General features: G+C 44.2%; 1 protein-coding gene across 1 annotated transcript; it reads left to right on the top strand.

Moving 5' to 3' along the window:
• The first annotated feature begins 1,574 nt into the window (after positions 1 to 1,574).
• On the top strand, positions 1,575 to 9,839 carry farsa (phenylalanyl-tRNA synthetase subunit alpha). Its single transcript, XM_069701151.1, has 13 exons — positions 1,575 to 1,757; positions 1,972 to 2,109; positions 3,041 to 3,139; positions 3,234 to 3,352; positions 4,679 to 4,771; positions 5,564 to 5,692; positions 5,780 to 5,895; positions 6,691 to 6,775; positions 6,891 to 6,990; positions 7,322 to 7,490; positions 7,802 to 7,879; positions 8,385 to 8,499; positions 9,271 to 9,839. The coding sequence occupies exons 1-13, from the start codon at positions 1,611 to 1,613 to the stop codon at positions 9,374 to 9,376; spliced, it is 1,494 nt and encodes a 497-aa protein (XP_069557252.1). The 5' UTR covers positions 1,575 to 1,610; the 3' UTR covers positions 9,377 to 9,839.
• Positions 9,840 to 18,518: the final 8,679 nt, after the last annotated feature.

Genomic DNA, 18,518 nt, shown 5'->3' with positions numbered 1-18,518 from the left:
CAATTCAATGGACCCGAATAGCTTGTTGTTTTCTTCAGTGCTTGTAATTCTGGCTTTTTTTTTTTGTAATTTACCTACGTGATGTAGTCATTTTAGTAAATGGTTTTGGAGACTACTGGAAAGTACACATACATCCTGATGTTAAATCCACATTTCTGCTCAGTGTAGCTTTTGGATTGGTTGGGATTTGTTCCTGTTAATGTATAACAGTTTGTGTTTGTATTAATAAATGATTTTTATTTTGAATACAAGTCTTAATTAGAGTTAGGACAAAGTATCAACTATTTGTACTTTTCATTGAAAGCAAAAAAATTCATGAGCTAATAATGAATGACCGGATTGTCATTTATTGACAAACAATGAGTCATCAGCTTGAGGTTTTCACAACCTGCTTTCTCAGAAATGTTTGAATGGCTCATAAATTTAGTCTCGAAAAATATAAATGAATTAGAATCCAGTAAATTCATTTGTTGTGGTTTACAGATTTATTTTTTTTTCAAGAGTTGAAATACAGTGTCTGAATAACGTGAAACCAGTGGCGGGATGTACATGTACTTGGGTACGCTACGTAAGCACAAATTTGAGCTTTTTGCAATTTACTTGAGGATTTCCATTTGATACAAATTATACTTCCAGTCCACTAAATCTCAAAGGCAAATATTGCACTCTACTACATTTGTCTGACAGCCTTGGATACTTGTTACTTTTATTTATACCCTTTCTTTCCATTGAAAACCGTGTATTGCCAAATTGTGATTTTCAAATTTAATTTTTCTTAAGAACTGAAGGATTAGATGTTCCTTCTAAATAGGAGAATATGTTCCTACTATTTAAGCTAAAGAAACTTTTTTTTAAACCCACTTGGATTCACTAGGAAATGCATTATTTTTTCTAAATTCATTGACTTTTTAGAGATACATGGTTTATACAGAACACAAGCAATACAAACATAATAATCTTTAGGAATATGATGCATTGATGTAGATTAAACTCAGTAAAGTAGACAAAATAAGCACAACCTCAAATAACTACAGCACTAAAATGCACATGAATTCAACAGTAGTAATAAATTGAAAACATGTATGATAGTATAACAATGATGGAGCATTTACTGTATAGTGTGTACATATATATATATATTTTTATACTTTAAGTGTATACTTGGTATTAATGCTTTTACTGAAGTAAGAACCTGATATGTTGTCTTGAAGAAAGCTAAATAACATATTTATGAATACAGTTGAAATGGTTGTATTTCATATTAAGACATTTAGTGCCTTTAAAAACAAGTCTTTATGTTTTTGGATTCATAATAATATCCCTCTGCTTGACCTCTTGTGTGCACAAAATTAAACGAGGCCTTTACTCGTTCATTTAAATTACGAATAATTAATTTTGCTAAAAGTGCCGAAACATTTAATATTACACAAAAACTGTAAACCTTTTGTTATGTTTTAGGACATTAAAAGGCACAGCAGAAGTTGAGGATTTACGGTAAAAAAAAAAAATAAATAAATAAATAAATTCTCGTCCCGCGCTACTCGAGCACGTTCGGCCTCTGTAAAACTGACGTCACATCCGGTCTCTTTCGGGCTTCGCAGGGCTCCAGCATGGCGGACACCGGTGCGGTGGAGACGCTACTACAGCGGATAGAGAAGGTGGACGACGGCGTGGACAGCCTGGAGTTGGCGAGCAGCCTCGGGGTGGACCACCAGGTCATAGTCGGAGCCGTGAAGAGTCTCCAGGCCCTCGGCGACGTGAGTTCCCCGGGCTGAGGCGCAAGCGGAAGTCCGACAGTCACCGTCAACATAGTGTGACTGATGCAATAAGGACGTCAGGTTTAATTGAAGAGGGGAGAAAGTGGCGGGCAGAAAAGTGCAACACCGGTGCAGTCAGGGTGAATGTCGGTCAAATGTCTCGGGACTCTTCACGGTGAGCTGACAGTCGGTGTTTTTGTTCTCTGCTGTTCAGGTAATCGCCGCCGAGCTGCGCTCCTCCAAACGCTGGGAGCTGACCGGGGAGGGCGCTGAGATAGCCGAGCAGGGCAGCCATGAAGCCCGGGTCTTCAGCTCCATCCCCCCCGAGGGCCTGGCGCAGAGTGAGCTCATGGTGAGTGACACTTCACTACGTACACTTCAGGGGAACACAAATACTGCTGAGTAAATAGTTCATGGATGGTGAGTGACTGAAACGTGGCAAAATAAACAAAATGTGTTGTTTACGCTTTTCTAAATGGATGCTGTGACCTTTTGTGAGTAGGTATTCAAAGTTTTACCACCTGATCAACGTCAGCAACATCAGCCTTATTTGGCAGGCTTTACCTGCTCCGTGAACATGCTGTGCTCCGTCCGCGCACAACAGGAGCAGTCTTGTATATGCAATAAAATAATCCAAAGTAAGAGTGGATCTATTGGATTTTATATATAACGGAGGTGACTTGCGCCACATTTAAGAGCAGCAATCTTTTACTTCTTCGATTTCCCAGAAAGTTGATCGGATTAAGAAACTTTAAAACGGATGCATTCAAGTTTTTTTTTTGTGTGTGTGTAAAGAATAGAAGTGCGATTTGGTTTCAGGTGCACGTTTTTACTTGACATCTCACAACTGTCCTCTCCAGTTTGGAAAACTTTAAACCTCGCACTTCTTACAGTGGATTTTTTGTTTGTTTTTAATGTCTGAAAGGGGAAACATAAAGGCAACATACGAACATTTTTAAACGTGTTTGATGTTGGGGAAGATCACGCGCGTTAAAACTATTAACATCAGGTTGTAATCTTTACAAAGAGTGCTTCATAAAAAGCTGTGTTATTATATGCGAGTTGTGCTCGAACATCACCGACCTGTTATCAAAGACCTTTGGAAGAAAGTGCAGTTTGGTTCTTCTTGTACGGTGATTATCATCAAATGTTTATTTGGTATATCTCCCGCAACTTTAAAATCAGGCGACCTGACACCAAGTGCAGTATTTGTATAAAATGTTTTGTTGCCTCAGTTGTTTGATCATGACGGTGTCGAACCTCTGCATTTGTCCCCCGTGTAGAAACTGTCCTTCGGGAAGATCGGCTTCAGCAAGGCCATGTCCAGCAAGTGGATCCGAGTGGACAAAGCCCACGAGGGAGGCCCCAGGATATTCAGGACCGTACGTGCGTTTCTTCATACCGACCTGCCTTCGTGGCCTTCTTTCGATCGACAGTCCCGTTCTCAGCGAGGCGTGTCCGTGTTTTGGCCTTCAGGTGGAGACCGTAGAGGACCAGGTCAGAGAGAAGCTGCTCCTGCTGCAGAAAGGCAACACCTCCCAGCTGGACGAGAAGGAAAAGAACGAGCTGAAGAAGAGAAAGCTGCTCTCTGAAGTGCAAGTCCAAACACTTTTATCTACCGGTCTTTTTGTCTACCAGTAGGTGGCAGTAGGAGGTTTGGTGTGGCCCAGTGCTTTTCTATTCGCAAGTTGGAACGAGGTTGGGATTTTGCTTGAACCGATGAAGGTTCATGTCTCAACAACAGTGTCATTTGAATGGTGGAGCGGTAATGAAGGACAGCTTGTTATTGTTGACCGTGTGTTTGAATAGTATTTCTAAAGTTTTATCGAGTCAAGCAGGACTAAAGTAGATCAAACAATGCGCAAAGTTCGAACTGTACGTCAAGCAGAAGGCCTGAGCAGGGACAAGACCCTTAAATTAAAAGTGGGTGAGAATATTTTGGACTTGGGTGTTAACTTACTAAAATATGCCCCAGATTGATACCGAGGTGTGTATTTCTTAAAAGTGAACTGGCGTCCAGGCTGCAGATGCACAAAGCTGACGCTACCAAGCATCCAAGCTTCTCCGGGACACTTTTCTCCCTTCAGGAAAGACGCTTCAAGGCTTTATTGATGTTTACATCATCTGTTTTGTTTCGGCGTTTAAAACCTCTTTCACAGAGCAAACGGCGGAGGCTCCCAGGCAGACACACACGGCCTATATTTACATTCTCATGTGGCGTTACAGAAGATTTGTCTGCGAGGTCCGCGTGTACGCACTAATGTTTTAATCCCTCGACACCTCTGCCAGGCATCTCCCCGACATAGTTACTTTGGCTCAGAGTAGAGTGACGCTAAAAGTTAATTTAAGGGTTACACCGTTCGTCATCTTTTTTTTTTTTTTTAGGGCTGGTGGTGAAGTCGGGAAAAGCACTGATTTTTACTATACTCAAAACCGTTATGGACCATTTAAGATGAGAGTAGTCCGAGAAATATGTCAATTCCTCTAAAAGAGACTTTTTGCTCTCTGTTAGGTGGAAATTAGGTGCACATTTATATATTTGGTATCAGCCAAAGAAGTTGGTAAAAATCTATAATATATTTTACTGGTTAATCCATCCATTTTCCGCTACTTATCCAAGTTGTGTTTAATAATTAGATAATGATATTATTAGGAATTATTTTTACATGTGGCTGGGAAATGCGTCCTAAAATGCCTATAAATTGTTGCACGCGTACATAATTCTTCTCCCTTCAGGTTTTTATTTGGTATGACTGTGAAACAGGTGTCCAGTTTCATTCTACGTGTACACTGTATTTTCATTAGAGATCCTTTGCATGACCAGAAAAATTGGATAACATTTTTTTTTTAAAAACTCTACGTCGTGTCCCACACTGTCCTTACGATTGCGATTTTGAAGTAATTTGATTGAATGTGTCCAGGACGGTGAAGTCTTACTGGGTCACGAAGGGCGAGTCCTTCAGCACCACCCTCAATAAACAGGAGACGGAGCTCACGCCCGAGATGATCGCCACGTGAGTGAAGATTCTTATTTTTTAACAGACAAAAAGACGTGTCCCGTCTGCCTTTCCTCTGTCGGTCAGTGGCAGTGTGCGGGGTCTCAGGCTGAAGACACAGAGAATCATCTGCCCACAAAAGGGGACGCGTCCAAAGATGTGGACTTTGTCCTAAAGGCGGGGCAGGACAAAATGACAGTGGGCGAAATAATCCCTTAACAAGCTAACGTAACTGAAGCCAGTAATTCATTTAGACGGCGGTAAAGTCGAGTTGTGTCGGTGACTGCAAGTCCTGAAAATAGTGAGCCAGAAATGTAAAATTCAAAGTCCTCTGTTGCCTTAAAGAAATCCGACATAGGTCCTTTTTTATAGTCTGTTTTGACTGTTATGTAAAACAATGTTCTGGACATCAAGTGAAGATGGATAAATAAATAAATATATAACAGACATGCGCACGGTGCAGCTGAGACCGTTTTCCATGGTGACAGCGAGGCATTAAAATGGTCTCAGGTTTGCATGAAATCATATCATAGAGGGGATTTAGCTAAAAGGATATCCAGATGTTCCATCATCTCCTGCCCAAAATGCAAATTGATGCTGCTTTCACTTCTGCGCTGATTGAGAGCCGCGTAGATTTGATGGTCTCAGTCATCTCAGCTGCAGATAAAAAAAAATGTAAAAAAAACGCACAAATGAAGCGGGAGAAGTATTATGTGTTTATTACCCGATTTTGCAAAAAGCTGCTGCCCGTAAAGAAGCGACGGCACCGCGGAGCTTTTTCAGCGTCTTCCTCCTTGTGTTGTGTCGCAGTGGCAACTGGAAGGAGAAGAAGTTCAAGCCCTACAACTTCGAGGCGATGGGCGTGGCCCCGGACTGCGGCCACCTGCACCCGCTGATGAAGGTGCGGACACAGTTCAGGCAGATCTTCCTGGAGATGGGGTGAGCTGCGGTGAAACAGTGAAGGGGAAGAAAAAAAAAAAAGTAAAGTCTCACATCCATAAAAACAAACTCTCTGCTTTCCGTAAGTTTCACTGAGATGCCGACCAACAACTTCATCGAAAGCTCTTTCTGGAACTTTGACTCGCTGTTCCAGCCTCAGCAGCACCCGGCCAGAGACCAGCACGACACCTTCTTCCTGTCTGGTGAGCGTGAGGCTCCGTGTGTCTCTCTGTGTCGTGTCTCTGTGCGTCTCTCTGTGTCGTGTCTCTCTCTGTCTTGTCTCTCTGTGTCGTGTCTCTCTGTGTCGTGTCTCTCTCTGTGTTGTCTCTCTGTGTCTCTCTGTGTCTCTCTCTGTGTCGTGTCTCTGTGCGTCTCTCTGTGTCGTGTCTCTGTCGTGTCTCTGTGTCGTGTCTCTCTGTGTCATGTCTCTCTCTGTGTCGTGTCTCTGTGTCGTGTCTCTGTGTCGTGTCTCTGTGCGTCTCTCTGTCGTGTCTCTCTGTGTCGTGTCTCTGTCGTGTCTCTGTGTCTCTCTCTGTGTCTCTCTGTGTCGTGTCTCGCTGTCGTGTCTCTCTGTGTTGTGTCTCGCTGTCGTGTCTCTGTCGTGTCTCGCTGCCATGTCTCTGTCGTGTCTCTGTCGTGTCTCTCTGTGTCGTGTCTCGCTGCCGTGTCTCTGTGTTGTGTCTCGCAGTCGTGTCTCTGTGTTGTGTCTCGCTGTCGTGTCTCGCTGTCGTGTCTCTGTGTGTCGTGTCTCTCTGTGTCGTGTCTCTCTGTGTCGTGTCTCTCTGTGTCGTGTCTCTGTGCGTCGTGTCTCTCTGTGTCTCTCTGTGTCGTGTCTCGCTGTCGTGTCTCTCTGTCGTCTCTCTGTGTCGTGTCTCGCTGTCGTGTCTCTCCGTGTCGTGTCTCCGTGTCGTGTCTCTCTGCGTCGTGTCTCTGTGCCTCGCACTGAACTGTCTCTCCAATCCGAGTGCTTTCTGCTGATGTGTCCTCTCATTTTTCAGACCCAGCACTCGCCCACGAGTTCCCCCCGGACTACCTGGAGAGAGTGAAGCGGGTTCACTCAGAAGGAGGCTACGGCTCACAAGGGTGAGACACAATCACCCGTCTGTCGACGTCGCTGCATCTCGAGGGTTTGCGTTGGTTTTTTTTTTTTGTTGTTGTTGTTTTGCGGCATCTTATTGAGCATCTCGCCGTTTTGCAGGTACAAATGCGACTGGAAGATCGAGGAGGCACAGAAGAACATCCTCCGCACACACACTACGGCAGTCAGCGCACGCATGCTGTATAAACTCGCACAGCAGGTGAGAGACACTCGGACGCGCGCAGGAAGTCGTGCCGGGGTTGAAAGCTGCCGAGTCTGGTCGTACTTTGAGTGACCTCTCGTGTTTTGGGAGTAGAAATGAGTTTTCCACTCGTGTGTACAAAGAATTAAGACGAGAAATGAGATCTTCAAACACGTCCCAGAGAACAGGAGCAACACCTCGCGTCTCCACGCTGTCCTGCATTTTATTGTCCTTTTATTTTCCCGCCTAGTGGTTTGCGGTCTCCGCTCGTCCTCACACTTGCAGTAACTTCTCCCTCTCTGCACCCCCCCCACCCTCTCCTCTTCCTCTCGCACGAACCGTCCACCAGGAGAAGTTCACGCCCGTCAAGTATTTCTCCATCGACCGGGTGTTCCGGAACGAGACGTTGGACGCCACCCACCTCGCGGAGTTCCACCAGATCGAGGGCGTGGTGGCCGACTACGGGCTGACGCTCGGAGACCTGATGGGCGTCCTTCATCAGTTCTTCACCAAACTAGGTGAGGGTCTGCAGAGGACTCCGGGAAACCGGAGGCAGCTAACAGCCGCCCAGCGTCCCGGCGAACGGCCTCATGACAGACAACAACAATAATCATTTCTAACAATGAACGAGCGACGCTCCCGAGGGATGCGGAAAATGCGCCGTTCCGGCGCGCCCGGTCTGTTCTGCCCGTGCAGCTCGGTGCTCCCGCGAGCCGAGAGATGTCGCTCGTTCGGCCGCGACGCGCAAACGGCCATTTGTAGACTCTCGGGACAGAATTCGCCGGTCGTTTTTGTGTGCCGTCACGCGCGTTTGTTTTCCCCCTCCCAGGAATTACCAAGCTCCGCTTCAAGCCTGCCTACAACCCGTACACGGAGCCCAGCATGGAGGTGTTCAGCTATCATGAAGGTACACGTGCAGCTCTTCCAGATAACCCAGCAAAATGGAAAACGGCCATTTTACGAAACAAGATGGCAGCAAATCAAATCGTAATGATTAAAATGATTGTAACGATGTTGTTTTCATGCGGTCGAGCTGCCATTAACGGCCTCAACGTTTGACTCTTTTCTAGTATTTTATTTCATTGGTATTATATACTAAAAAAAAAAAAAAAAAAAAATCATCTAATCATTTAAACCATTTTAAATGTATAATTGTGAATGAATTTCTTGTTTAAAATAAAGATATTTTTCGAAGACAGCCCAAAGGACACAATTTCCTGGTCGTATTTCAAAGTTGTTTTTTTTGCAGTGTTCAATAGTGAGTGTAAAATGACCTGCAGCATGTTGCATGTAAATGTATTAGAGCCTCTCTGGTTTGTTTTATAGGGCCGTTCTAATCTTGTGATTTTTGCCTGCTCCACTAGCTGTCTTAATTTCTCTCCCCACCCCCCCCCCTCCCCTGCCCCACACAGGACTGAAAAAATGGGTGGAAGTGGGAAACTCGGGAGTCTTCAGGCCCGAGATGCTGCTGCCCATGGGTCTCCCCGAGGACGTGTCCGTGATCGCCTGGGGTCTGTCTCTGGAAAGGTGAACTCGCACGTCAGAACACACGAGTCTCGATCCCGTCACGTCCTCGGGGGGACACGGGCGGTTCGGTGTGTGTCCGTCCGTCCGTCTCCCCCCCCCACGCGGCTTTTAGAAACCGTGAGCGAATGGCACTTTACTTTACCGCCAGCTCGCCGTGAAGACGGCGTGGGTTCAAAAAACATCGGAGCACGTCTGTTGAAAAGCGAAACTATATATATTTTTTTTCTATCGAGGGATTTGAAAGCGTGTGCAGACGTCATCCGTGGTCGACTCGCCGCGTAGGCGCCGAGCTCACATCTGACCCACTTTGACGATATTTAGCTTCGTTTCCTGAGGAGGATTATTCCTGTTTTATACGTACTATTCCGTTTTTACATTTGGTGGAATGATTTGAATATCCCATGCGCATATATCTGCAGTTGATCCTTTTAACGTGCAGTCACAAGGCCGGTTTTTTGTTATTCATAGACTTTTCTTAGTTAAATCTCGCTGTACGGTTCCTTTGCTGAGCGTCGTTGAATAGTTGTGCTTAAACGTAATTGCATTGACGTTTGACCTGGAGACAAGTGTCCCGGGAAAGCGAGTGAGCTGGGAAAGGCTCTAATAATCCACGCTGGGTAATCCTCCCCCCCCCACCCTGTTGTTTTTCCGTCTGATCTGAGAGACCTGGAATAGACACCAAAACACTTGAAGGTCTCTGTTAAGGCTGCGTCTTGAATAACAAGAAACTGCTGCGCTCTCTCTCTCTCTCCCCCCCTCCCTCTCCCGCAGGCCCACCATGATTAAGTACGGCATCAACAACATCAGAGAACTGGTGGGGCACAAGGTGAACCTGCAGATGGTCTACGACAGCCCCATATGTCGACTGGACTCCTGAGTGTCACACAACTGTTGTCGACATTTTTGGATGGACCCAGTTTACCATGTAACGCCCTCATTGCTGCGTCGCCCCCCCCCCCCCCCCCCCGACGACGCCCTCCGCCCTCAAGATATCTCCTTCTATCTTCCAGTCAAAGCTCAGCCAATAAAAAAAAAAAACTGCAGGTCCGAAAGCGACTGTAGCACAAAGAGGATCTGATTTTCTCCGTACAACACTTCATCCCAAATTGTTTTTAAAGGGCTTTTAGGAGCGGCGTTTGTACGAACTCCTCCGTCTGCTGCCGTGGAGAAAGATCCATCTGACTCCTCACTTTGTTACACACAGGTTGTTGTTTTTTTTAATTTTTTTTATTTAACATCATATTTCCCCAGTAATAACATTAAATGAGCTTCTTTGTACAGGACAAAATGCTACTTTTTGGAGACAAAGACAAAATAAAATGTTTTTTTCCAACTATCAATACGGTCCGACTTGTTTATTGTGTTTGTTTTTTATAAATATGTATGTTTTACTTCTATTCACTATTGAACATACGAGTTAAAAAAAAAAAAAAAAGCCTGGATAATCTCTTTAAAATGTCTTAATAGCCAAATCAGTGCTCAGAGAAAATTAATTGAGATGACCAATGAAGGTCTGCCTCTTTATCACATCATATCTGGGGGAAACAAAATCATGCTTTAAAATATTTTAAAGTTTTCATTCTATCAGTGATACTGTTAATTTTCTAAACGGATAGTTTACTAAAGGTATTTTAATATTTGGAGCTTGAGTCTACTGCGACTGCCTCGCGGACAACAGCAATAAGGGAATACATGTTTATATGTAACGATCTGGTTTGTAGCAGCGTGTTACTGAGCTTGTTCGTCATCTGTTGCTTACTACTCTTGGTAAAAAAAAAAAAAAAAAAATATATATATATATATATATATATATTGTCAAAATATATTGTACCTCTTCAAAAACATCTGCAGGTCAAACCTTGTTTTAAAATAAGATTGCCGGCACAAGAAGGTCCTACCTGCAAAACACCTGATTTAGAAAACCTATGAAAAACGCGACAGGATGTGAATATATCTGTATGTTTAAACCGTCTTCAGCTATTTTGGCCGATCAAAGAAAACAGTTTTGCGATCACGACGTCAAAACTTGAAACCTCAATCTCTCCCAGATCAAAGAGACAAAATGTGTAGTTCAAAGTTGACATGATGTTGTGGATCATTTTCGATCTGTACATCCTGAAGATTTGTTCGGATGCGAGATTAAATTGGTACTTTACAATGTGTGTCTTTCGTGCCACGTGCCTACACGAGCTGCATTTTTTAATTTTTTTATTGCTTATTTAGAAGCCATCAGCTGAGTAGTCGGGTCTTCCGATGTGGCCCGGATGCATTGCGTTTCCACTGATAAGAGAAGGTGGCCACGAGCGTCCCAGACCGCCTCCATACGCGGCCTGAGCAGATCGGATCTCGATGCGTCCCGGGTGAGTTTCCACCTGTACCTTTGTCGGCCAGTCGTGATCCAGTCACGCCAGGACGCGTGTTGGTGCCAGGCGGAAACGGTGCGGCTGAATACACGTCATCTCATATCTATATTCTTCATTTTAGCTGCAGATGTAAATTCAAATAAAGCCCAGCGCTCGGATTACTCTGCTTAAAAATGTTCAATCGTTTCACTTGTTTTCAAACTCTTGGGAGAAATATGCTAAAGGAAAGCAAACATCCAACTATTTTGGACTTTGCACGTCTGCGTTTTAAAATGTCGGGAGCCCTTCACTAAAAGCGGATTTGAATTGATTAAAGTGATAATCCCTGTCTCTATTTAGTCTTTGTAAATATGAGTGTAGTTTTACATACAAATGCCTCATTCGAGGGTGACACAGTTGCAATTTCGTCGTGCCTGCACAATGGCAGGGAAGTTCTGTTCTGAAGAATCTGGAATTAAAGAGGTTTTGAGCCGAAGCACGGCTTCAAAATACCCCCCCCCCCCACCTCTCCTTATCAAGACCCAGAATAGAAGCTGTTTGTACTTGAAAGAGAATTTTCCCAGCATGCCTTCGTATATTTTAGTGCTTTACGCTGCATTGTTATCGGCGTACCAGACAGGGGAATCCTTGAGTGCGTGCGACACCTGTGACAAAGGCCGCAGGATTAAGGCGACTCGTGTTTGTACGTGTTGAATTGCCCGAACCCCGTTAAGTCTTCCTCTTACGCTAATCCCTCGGTGTCTTGAAATAACATTTTCCTGCGGTGTGCGAGATGGCCAGCTGGTCGGAAGCGGCTTTGTTTGTGTCACAGAAAGTCAACCCCCTCCACCCCCCCCCCCAAAGTTACACATTAAATGTAAAAAAAAAAAATGCAATAACTTTCACAAGTGAGAGGCACCTTTTTTTGAACTAAGAAAGATGTAAATGTGCGAGCGGGTGGATTCAAATGGTACAACAGACGGACAATCGTTCAAGCTCATGCTGCCGGACAAACACCAGTCACTCACTCCTCTCCCAAGCCACTTGTTTCCATTCAAAAAAAAAAAAAAAAAACTTCACAAAGAAAGAGGACAGTGGGTTTGCCCTACTGACAGCACATTTAGTTTGTATTAAACTTCATCTAACATGTCAAAGTTCTCCCTGAAGATCAGGCACACAACAACAACAACAACAACAACATCCACTGATCTTCTCCTCTAAATCTCTTTGGCTTCCCCTTCTCAGGTCGTCCGCCTTGACTTCATACGACGTGCGAGACAGACAACAGTCTCACACTGACGAGTCCTTAAACATGCAAGAGACACACTTGTTGCACTTGATTTGTCGGCTGGTAATAAAGAGGGAGGGGGACACGGGACAGGGTTTCTACAGTTTCACAGTGATCTCTTCGTATCCTGAGCATTCGTCCTTGTTGGTTAGACATGGAAGTCATATCCGCCCGCGTGTGTTCGAACGCTTGCCCTCATCAGAACTCTCTCGGGACGATGATCCCCTTGCTCTGCCCGGGGCTGCCGGGAAAAGCCAGAGACCTGTAACTCATCGGGCTGTGCGCGTGCGGGAAGAAGGAGGGGATGTAAGGGATCGCGGCCAGCAGCGGCGGGCTGGTCAGGGGGCTGTCGTCATCGTGACACAGCGGGATGACCACCTCCATCTGGTCCCACACGTGGAAGGCGTTGTGGGGGAATGGATGCGGGGGGGGAGGGTGGCTGGAGGTGATGGTTTGCGGGTTGTTGTCGATGTCCTTGTCTTCGTCACCAGTCGGGCCCAACATACAATCTAAAGAAGAAAGACAAAGGGTCAGAAGAGAAACCCTAAACGATGATGGGGTGGAGGGGAGTGGGGGGGGGGGGATGTTAAAATAGATGTTAAATGATTTGATAAATGGTGGAATGAGGTCAGTGGAAATTCATATAAGTAATGAGAAAATAACCAACTGTACAAATTAGTCATTGGCAAATCATTAATAGTGATAATCTGAGAGGTACGTTTATGACTAGATAGCTAAATGTGATGGATAAATGGTGAAAGCTAAATGTGATGGATTTACTGCTGAAACAGTTAAATGTACTTGGTAAATGGTGAAGTAACATTAGGTCAGATTGATAGGTAAATAAATGAAAAGGTTAAGAGTCAAATTAATGAATGAATAAGTGTCTGAATTGCAGCTTTCTAGTTCCAAACACCCCCCAAAAAAACTGGAGTGCACTTTTATTTTGTTAGTTACGAAGCACTGCTAATATAACATCCAGTTTGAATTGAAATGGACAAATCTGGATGATGACTGGTGGTGTTGATGGATACAGTGCAGAAAGTGTGTGTGTGTGTGTGTGTGTGTGTGTGTGTGTGTGTGTGTGTGTGTGTGTGTGTGTGTGTGTGTGTGTGTGTGTTGGGTGGGGAGTGGGGGGGGTGGAAATAAGAAATTATGATTTGACTATCACTATTATTGTTGTTGTTGTGATTATTATCATGATTAGACACCCGCATGCGCTGAATTTCTGTCTCACTTACAATCCTCACATTTCAACACAACTTTGGACTGACAGATAAGTAAGTAAAATCCACTACCTACTATGTCGATGGCCAGATCCTTGATGAGATGTCCCACGATCGCATAGGCAACTCCAACAACTACCAGCGCGGCCATGAGCAGGTAGATCACCGCCTTCGATAACGGGATGAGGTCCTTCACGGGGGGCTTGTACTGCCGGTACAGAGGGTCGTCTATTGACGTGTCGGGATACGGGTAAGGCTGTCCCTTCCCCGTGGAGTTGAGGCCGCTTAAATTATTCATGGTGACTGATCCTTGTGGGGGCTTCCTTCCTCTTCCTCACTTATAACTGGACCATTGTGCAAATATGATAAACCCTCACATGAAATGAAAAAAAAAAAAAAAAAAAATCGCGCTGCTGTGACGTGAAATTCTCCAATTCTGCAAAGAAAACAGGAGAAACATGTCCAAAAATAAATCAACATTAATTTGCGTAACAGCACTTAAACGCTTTTCATTCTTTACCTTGTTTTCCAGCTCCACGTCCATCAGAGTAAAAAAAAAAAAACCGGCCGTGTCCTCGCGGTGAACAGACTGTCCCCCCCCCGGTGCTGCAAGGCTGGATAGCGGGTCCTTATGTAAGGAGCCGGAGCCCGCAGCCTCGCCCCCGTCCCGTTCCGCGGCGCTGCAACCAAGCGTGCACGCTGCCGGCAGTTCGTGACCTGTCGGGGGTCAGCTCCGCCCACTTTAACCAGCAAACTCTCTCCACACGCCTCCAGCGGCGATTGGGCTCTCCTCGAGGCTTAAGGCCCCCCCCTCCTCGAGGTTTAAGGCCCCGCCGTCGCCCTTAATTCCGAGAAGTTACCGAGAAGTCGCCCGGTGGGACATCGGTGCTTTTCCGATGCGCGCACGGCCACTGTCGCTGATCTAAATATTTGTAGGTGAAGGTGACAACCTGTGTGCCTCGTATAAAGGACGCACAATGTGTCTCGGAGGTGTGGGGGCTAAACATAGTTGTTGTTTTTTTTTTTTTTTTTTTAATCCTGTAAGGCTTTTGAGCAGAGTTGAAAACGTGAAAATCTTTGTTGAGCTATAGTTTAAGTCCACTTCACTGCATTTCAGAGGGAAATATCGTATTTTCTATTCCACTGTTCGACAGCTTTTAATTACTCTTCGGATGAAGATAATATAACAAGTTTTTTTTTTTAAATACAGCAAATTGTCGAAGATTCTGTTTTTTCTTCCGACGTCTTACAAAAATCAGGATGTTAGTCGAGGTCACATTTCAGATGTCTTCAGTTGATAACAGCTCCACCAAATAGTGACTTTTCATTTGAATAAATGTTCATGTAATTGCAATGTAAATATGAAGGGACTAAATAAACACAGAATGCGGTGCAACATAAGAAAGCGCAAAAGGGATGCAACCAGAAACATTACGTTACGTTTCATTTAGCCGACGCTTTTATCCAAAGCGACTTGCAATAAGTGCATTTCAACCATGAGGGTACGAATTCAGAACAACAACAACAATCGAGAAGGTCCAATTTTCTTCAAGAAAGCCAAACTTCAAAGTGCCATCGGTGAGTGCCATTTTAAGTGCTTCTAAAGTGCTACCTATTGAAGGTGAAGTCTGAAGAGGTGTGTTTTTAGTTTGCTAGAAACCACAGTGATAATCGTGTAGTGCCAGTAGTTAGTCCTGAGATGACCGTTGCGGGAGCAGAATGTTTTGACAGGCGCAAGAAAGTGCTCGAGAAGCCTGTGGCAGCTCTGACGGACAGCCACATCCACTCTTTACCAATGCGGAGTTGTTGATCTGGATACGTTTGTAGTGATGGAGGAAGGTGACGCAGCCCACTGCCGTCATATTCAGGATCAATTCAAACTGGAAACTTCTATTCATCTCCAGATCATCTGTGTCCTCTAAACCCTCTGTTTTGAACCGAAGACGTGATTTAACCTGCCCCACAAAGGTTGCACTCCACGCACCCGACAAATCCAAAATCACGAATCATAATCCCATATTTGAGCGCAGTCAAAGAATTAAACGTGTTTTCCCCGATTTAGTGTGTGAAAAGATTGCCATTTGAGTCCCATCATGAGGATGACTCGTGCTGACAGCGCTTCTAACCCTCCGAGGTTATAATCCAGATGATTATTTGAGATGAAAAGCCCCCTAATTATCCCAAGTATTAGACTGCTTACGTCTGGAGTAGCACATATGAGGGAGTTAGAGAGACACCGGGAGACAGCAGCTCTCTTTTTATTTTTCTCAATTCGGTTCATTTCACACAACGAGGGAACCGTCACAGCAGCCTCCATCGTCCCCGGCAGAGAGAAACACAGAAGACACAGGCCATTCGGGGGGACAATTAGTCACAAGAGAGTCACATCCACACGTACCAAAAAGATGAAAGGCCATTGGTCAAACAAAAAAACAAAACAAAAAAAAAAGCAAAGAAAAAAAAAAGCAATTTCCTTATGTAAGCACCGTGTTCAACATGCCTGGGAATCGTGTTCGGACGGGGATTTGCCGATTCGTTAATTCCCTCCACTCCAAAGGGGCGGCCACAGACATGCGATGAAACCGGAGGGCATGGAGGTCTTGATCTGCCCCCCCCACCCCATATACCCCGACGGATAGATTGTCTGCTCAGTAGTGGGAACATTTTGTAGGGTTCAATATTCCTTAATTGCCCTGGATATAAAGTACGGTAGAGATGGGGAGGGAAAGTCGAGATGAAAGAAGAGTGTGCCTGCAGGAAACCATCTACTGTAGATATTGATGGTTTATTATTTTATATGGTGAGTCGCAATGACACGCGTGCGGTCATTATAAAATGAATTCACCCTCCAAGTTTTCTTGTTTTATCAATTAACCCCATGAAAGAAGATCTAAAATACAGCAGATACAAATTTTCATGAAACACAATTTTGCTTTGGATGGACTCATTTTCAGCTATGATATCTACGGTAGATATTAAAGTCACTCTTCTGGCCTTGATTAGACCCCTACAACTCAATTCTGATTCAAAATTACACATTTAGAAGTTGTCTTTTCCAAGAAAAAAAAAAAATCTCCTCATGCCTCAAAGTGGCTTAGATGTAACTCATCACCTTTGCTGTCATTTAGTACACGTAGATCTATGAATACACAAATAATCCCGGCCTCTATCTCCACCTAAAGCTGCACTGTTTGTGTGCAGCTCGTGCCAGCAGCTCCAGGAAAGTCCAAGTTGATGGGATTGGCTGCTTTGATATGTGACTTATAAAACCCTGTCTCTCTGAATCGGTGTCTTGCAGTATCTAAAAACAACATAAGCATGTTAACGAGGTCAAAAACTTTGTTTTTCACAGAAGGGTTCTTTATGATTATTGTTTCAAATCGTTCCCGTGTCGCTAGTTTTGGCCTTGTGTCATTGTTTGTCTTGACTCTTGCTGGAAAACAAATCTTCTCCCAAGTGGCGGACTGCATCAAGTGTTCCTCCAGCATGTCCCTTTATTCAGTCTAGCCTCACCAGCTGTCCACGGCTGCTTTAGAGAAACACTATGATACTGCCACCGCCATGCTTCACTCTGGGATGCTGTGTTTATTATTACCCTGATGGCCAAAAAGCTCAAAAGGCTTTTTAAAAAAAATTTTTTTTTTAATTTTTTATACCAAACATTTTGACATGTTACAGTAGGGAGACACTGGTGGAATTAATGAAGGCTCAGCTCAATTAAGTGTCCCAGTAAACCAGGACAGGACGCCCGTTTAGAAATCAGAATCCCTTCATGTTCTAAGAATATTTCAGCGGAAAGTATTTCTCGTTCGTTTCTTTGTTTACAGAGTTTTCCCTCTTAAAGTTGGAATAACATTCTCTAAAACCATTTATTGTGCAATGTTTGTAAAGCAATTCAGGCACAATGTTTGGACAATGTTATATATAAAAAAAACAAAAAAACATTTTAAGAACACTAAATATTTGTAGAATTTTATCTGAACTTTAAAAGGAACATTCTGGGAACAACATATTTTCTCTCAACATTTTTAAACAAAACAAAAAAAATTCTGTCCGGGCACCAGCATATATAAAAAAAAGTGTCAGGGTTTGGTTTTCTGCTTCTCAGTTTGTTCTTGCGTCACTTTCTTCAGCCACCAGAGGTCCCCAGCGTCTGTCATTGTCCATGTCTGGTCTCCTCGCCAGCCACACCCACCTCACCCCGGTCTCAGCTCCCCAATCGGCCTCAGCTGTGACTGAAACTTCTGGCTGCTGGATTGTCAGGTGAGTTCTGTTGGTCAGAACTCTCACTCAAGTCTTATTAACCTGGAAAAAACATACTTTGTTTTTTTTTTCTACAAAGTTCTTTGTTCTTTAGTTTGCCTTAAATTTTATGTTTCCGTGTCCGTTTCTCTTCCGTGACAGATCAACATGTCTGCAAGGAGAAAATGTTGGTTTGTCTGACAATAGAAACTTCTTCGAGCTGAATCCTGTGTGTCTTATGGCAAAGTGTGGCTGAGACCAATTTCTTTTAAGATGCTCCCATTCACCTTTTTAATGCAGCCTGCCTTTGTCTATAGTCAAGCCTGACCCAGACACTGCGACAAAGTCGCTCAAAACCGCAGTAATCGAGAATCGATGCCGTAGGATGTTGTAAAACCCAAAAAGTCTGATTGAAACGAGCTTTAAATGTATAAACTTCCTGTTAGGATTTTTTTTTTTTTTTCTTCTTTTTTCTTTCAATGAAGCCTTGTTGTATTTCCGCCCTCCGGATCCTCCTGGAGGACATGAACAGGACAGGGTCCCAGGTGGACACGTAACGTGAAGTCAAAGTAAAGTGCAGCCGTCTGCTCCATACAATGTTCTGATTAAGCCCATGTGCTCCGCTGATTCTGCAGGATCGTTTGACAGCCTTGTGTTTCTACTTCCTGCAGGTTTCTCTCCAGTAAAGACAAAAGTTCACACGAGTAGCAGCGATTCGACTGCAGCAAAGTGAGAGGATTATCTGAGAGATCCCTTAAACAGCCACAACACAGGCCCGTTAGAATTTCAGAGGTTAAGCTGGTGCGGTCTTGGATATAAGAAAACAATCCAATCTTGATGTAACTTTTCAGTAAAGGAAGTGATGGGAGAACCTTTATTCAACAAGTCAGCGACTCCAGCAGTCTAAACCGCCCAGGTGAA

The sequence above is a fragment of the Brachyistius frenatus genome, unplaced genomic scaffold (genome assembly GCF_029030835.1).
Source record: "Brachyistius frenatus isolate BFR_SWC_R1_liver_20210118 unplaced genomic scaffold, ASM2903083v1 Contig_36, whole genome shotgun sequence".
Lineage (NCBI taxonomy): Eukaryota > Metazoa > Chordata > Actinopteri > Embiotocidae > Brachyistius > Brachyistius frenatus.
Note: the sequence above shows the minus strand (reverse complement) of the source record. Positions and strands in the feature narration are given on the sequence as shown.

Excerpts from the sequence above, each read along its gene's own strand:
- farsa (XM_069701151.1), top strand. The coding sequence starts at position 1,611 with ATGGCGGACACCGGTGCGGTGGAGACGCTACTACAGCGGATAGAGAAG. Across the intron at positions 4,772-5,563 it reads ACGCCCGAGATGATCGCCAC|TGGCAACTGGAAGGAGAAGA; the intron begins GTGAGTGAAGAT and ends GTTGTGTCGCAG. Across the intron at positions 5,896-6,690 it reads CGACACCTTCTTCCTGTCTG|ACCCAGCACTCGCCCACGAG; the intron begins GTGAGCGTGAGG and ends CTCATTTTTCAG.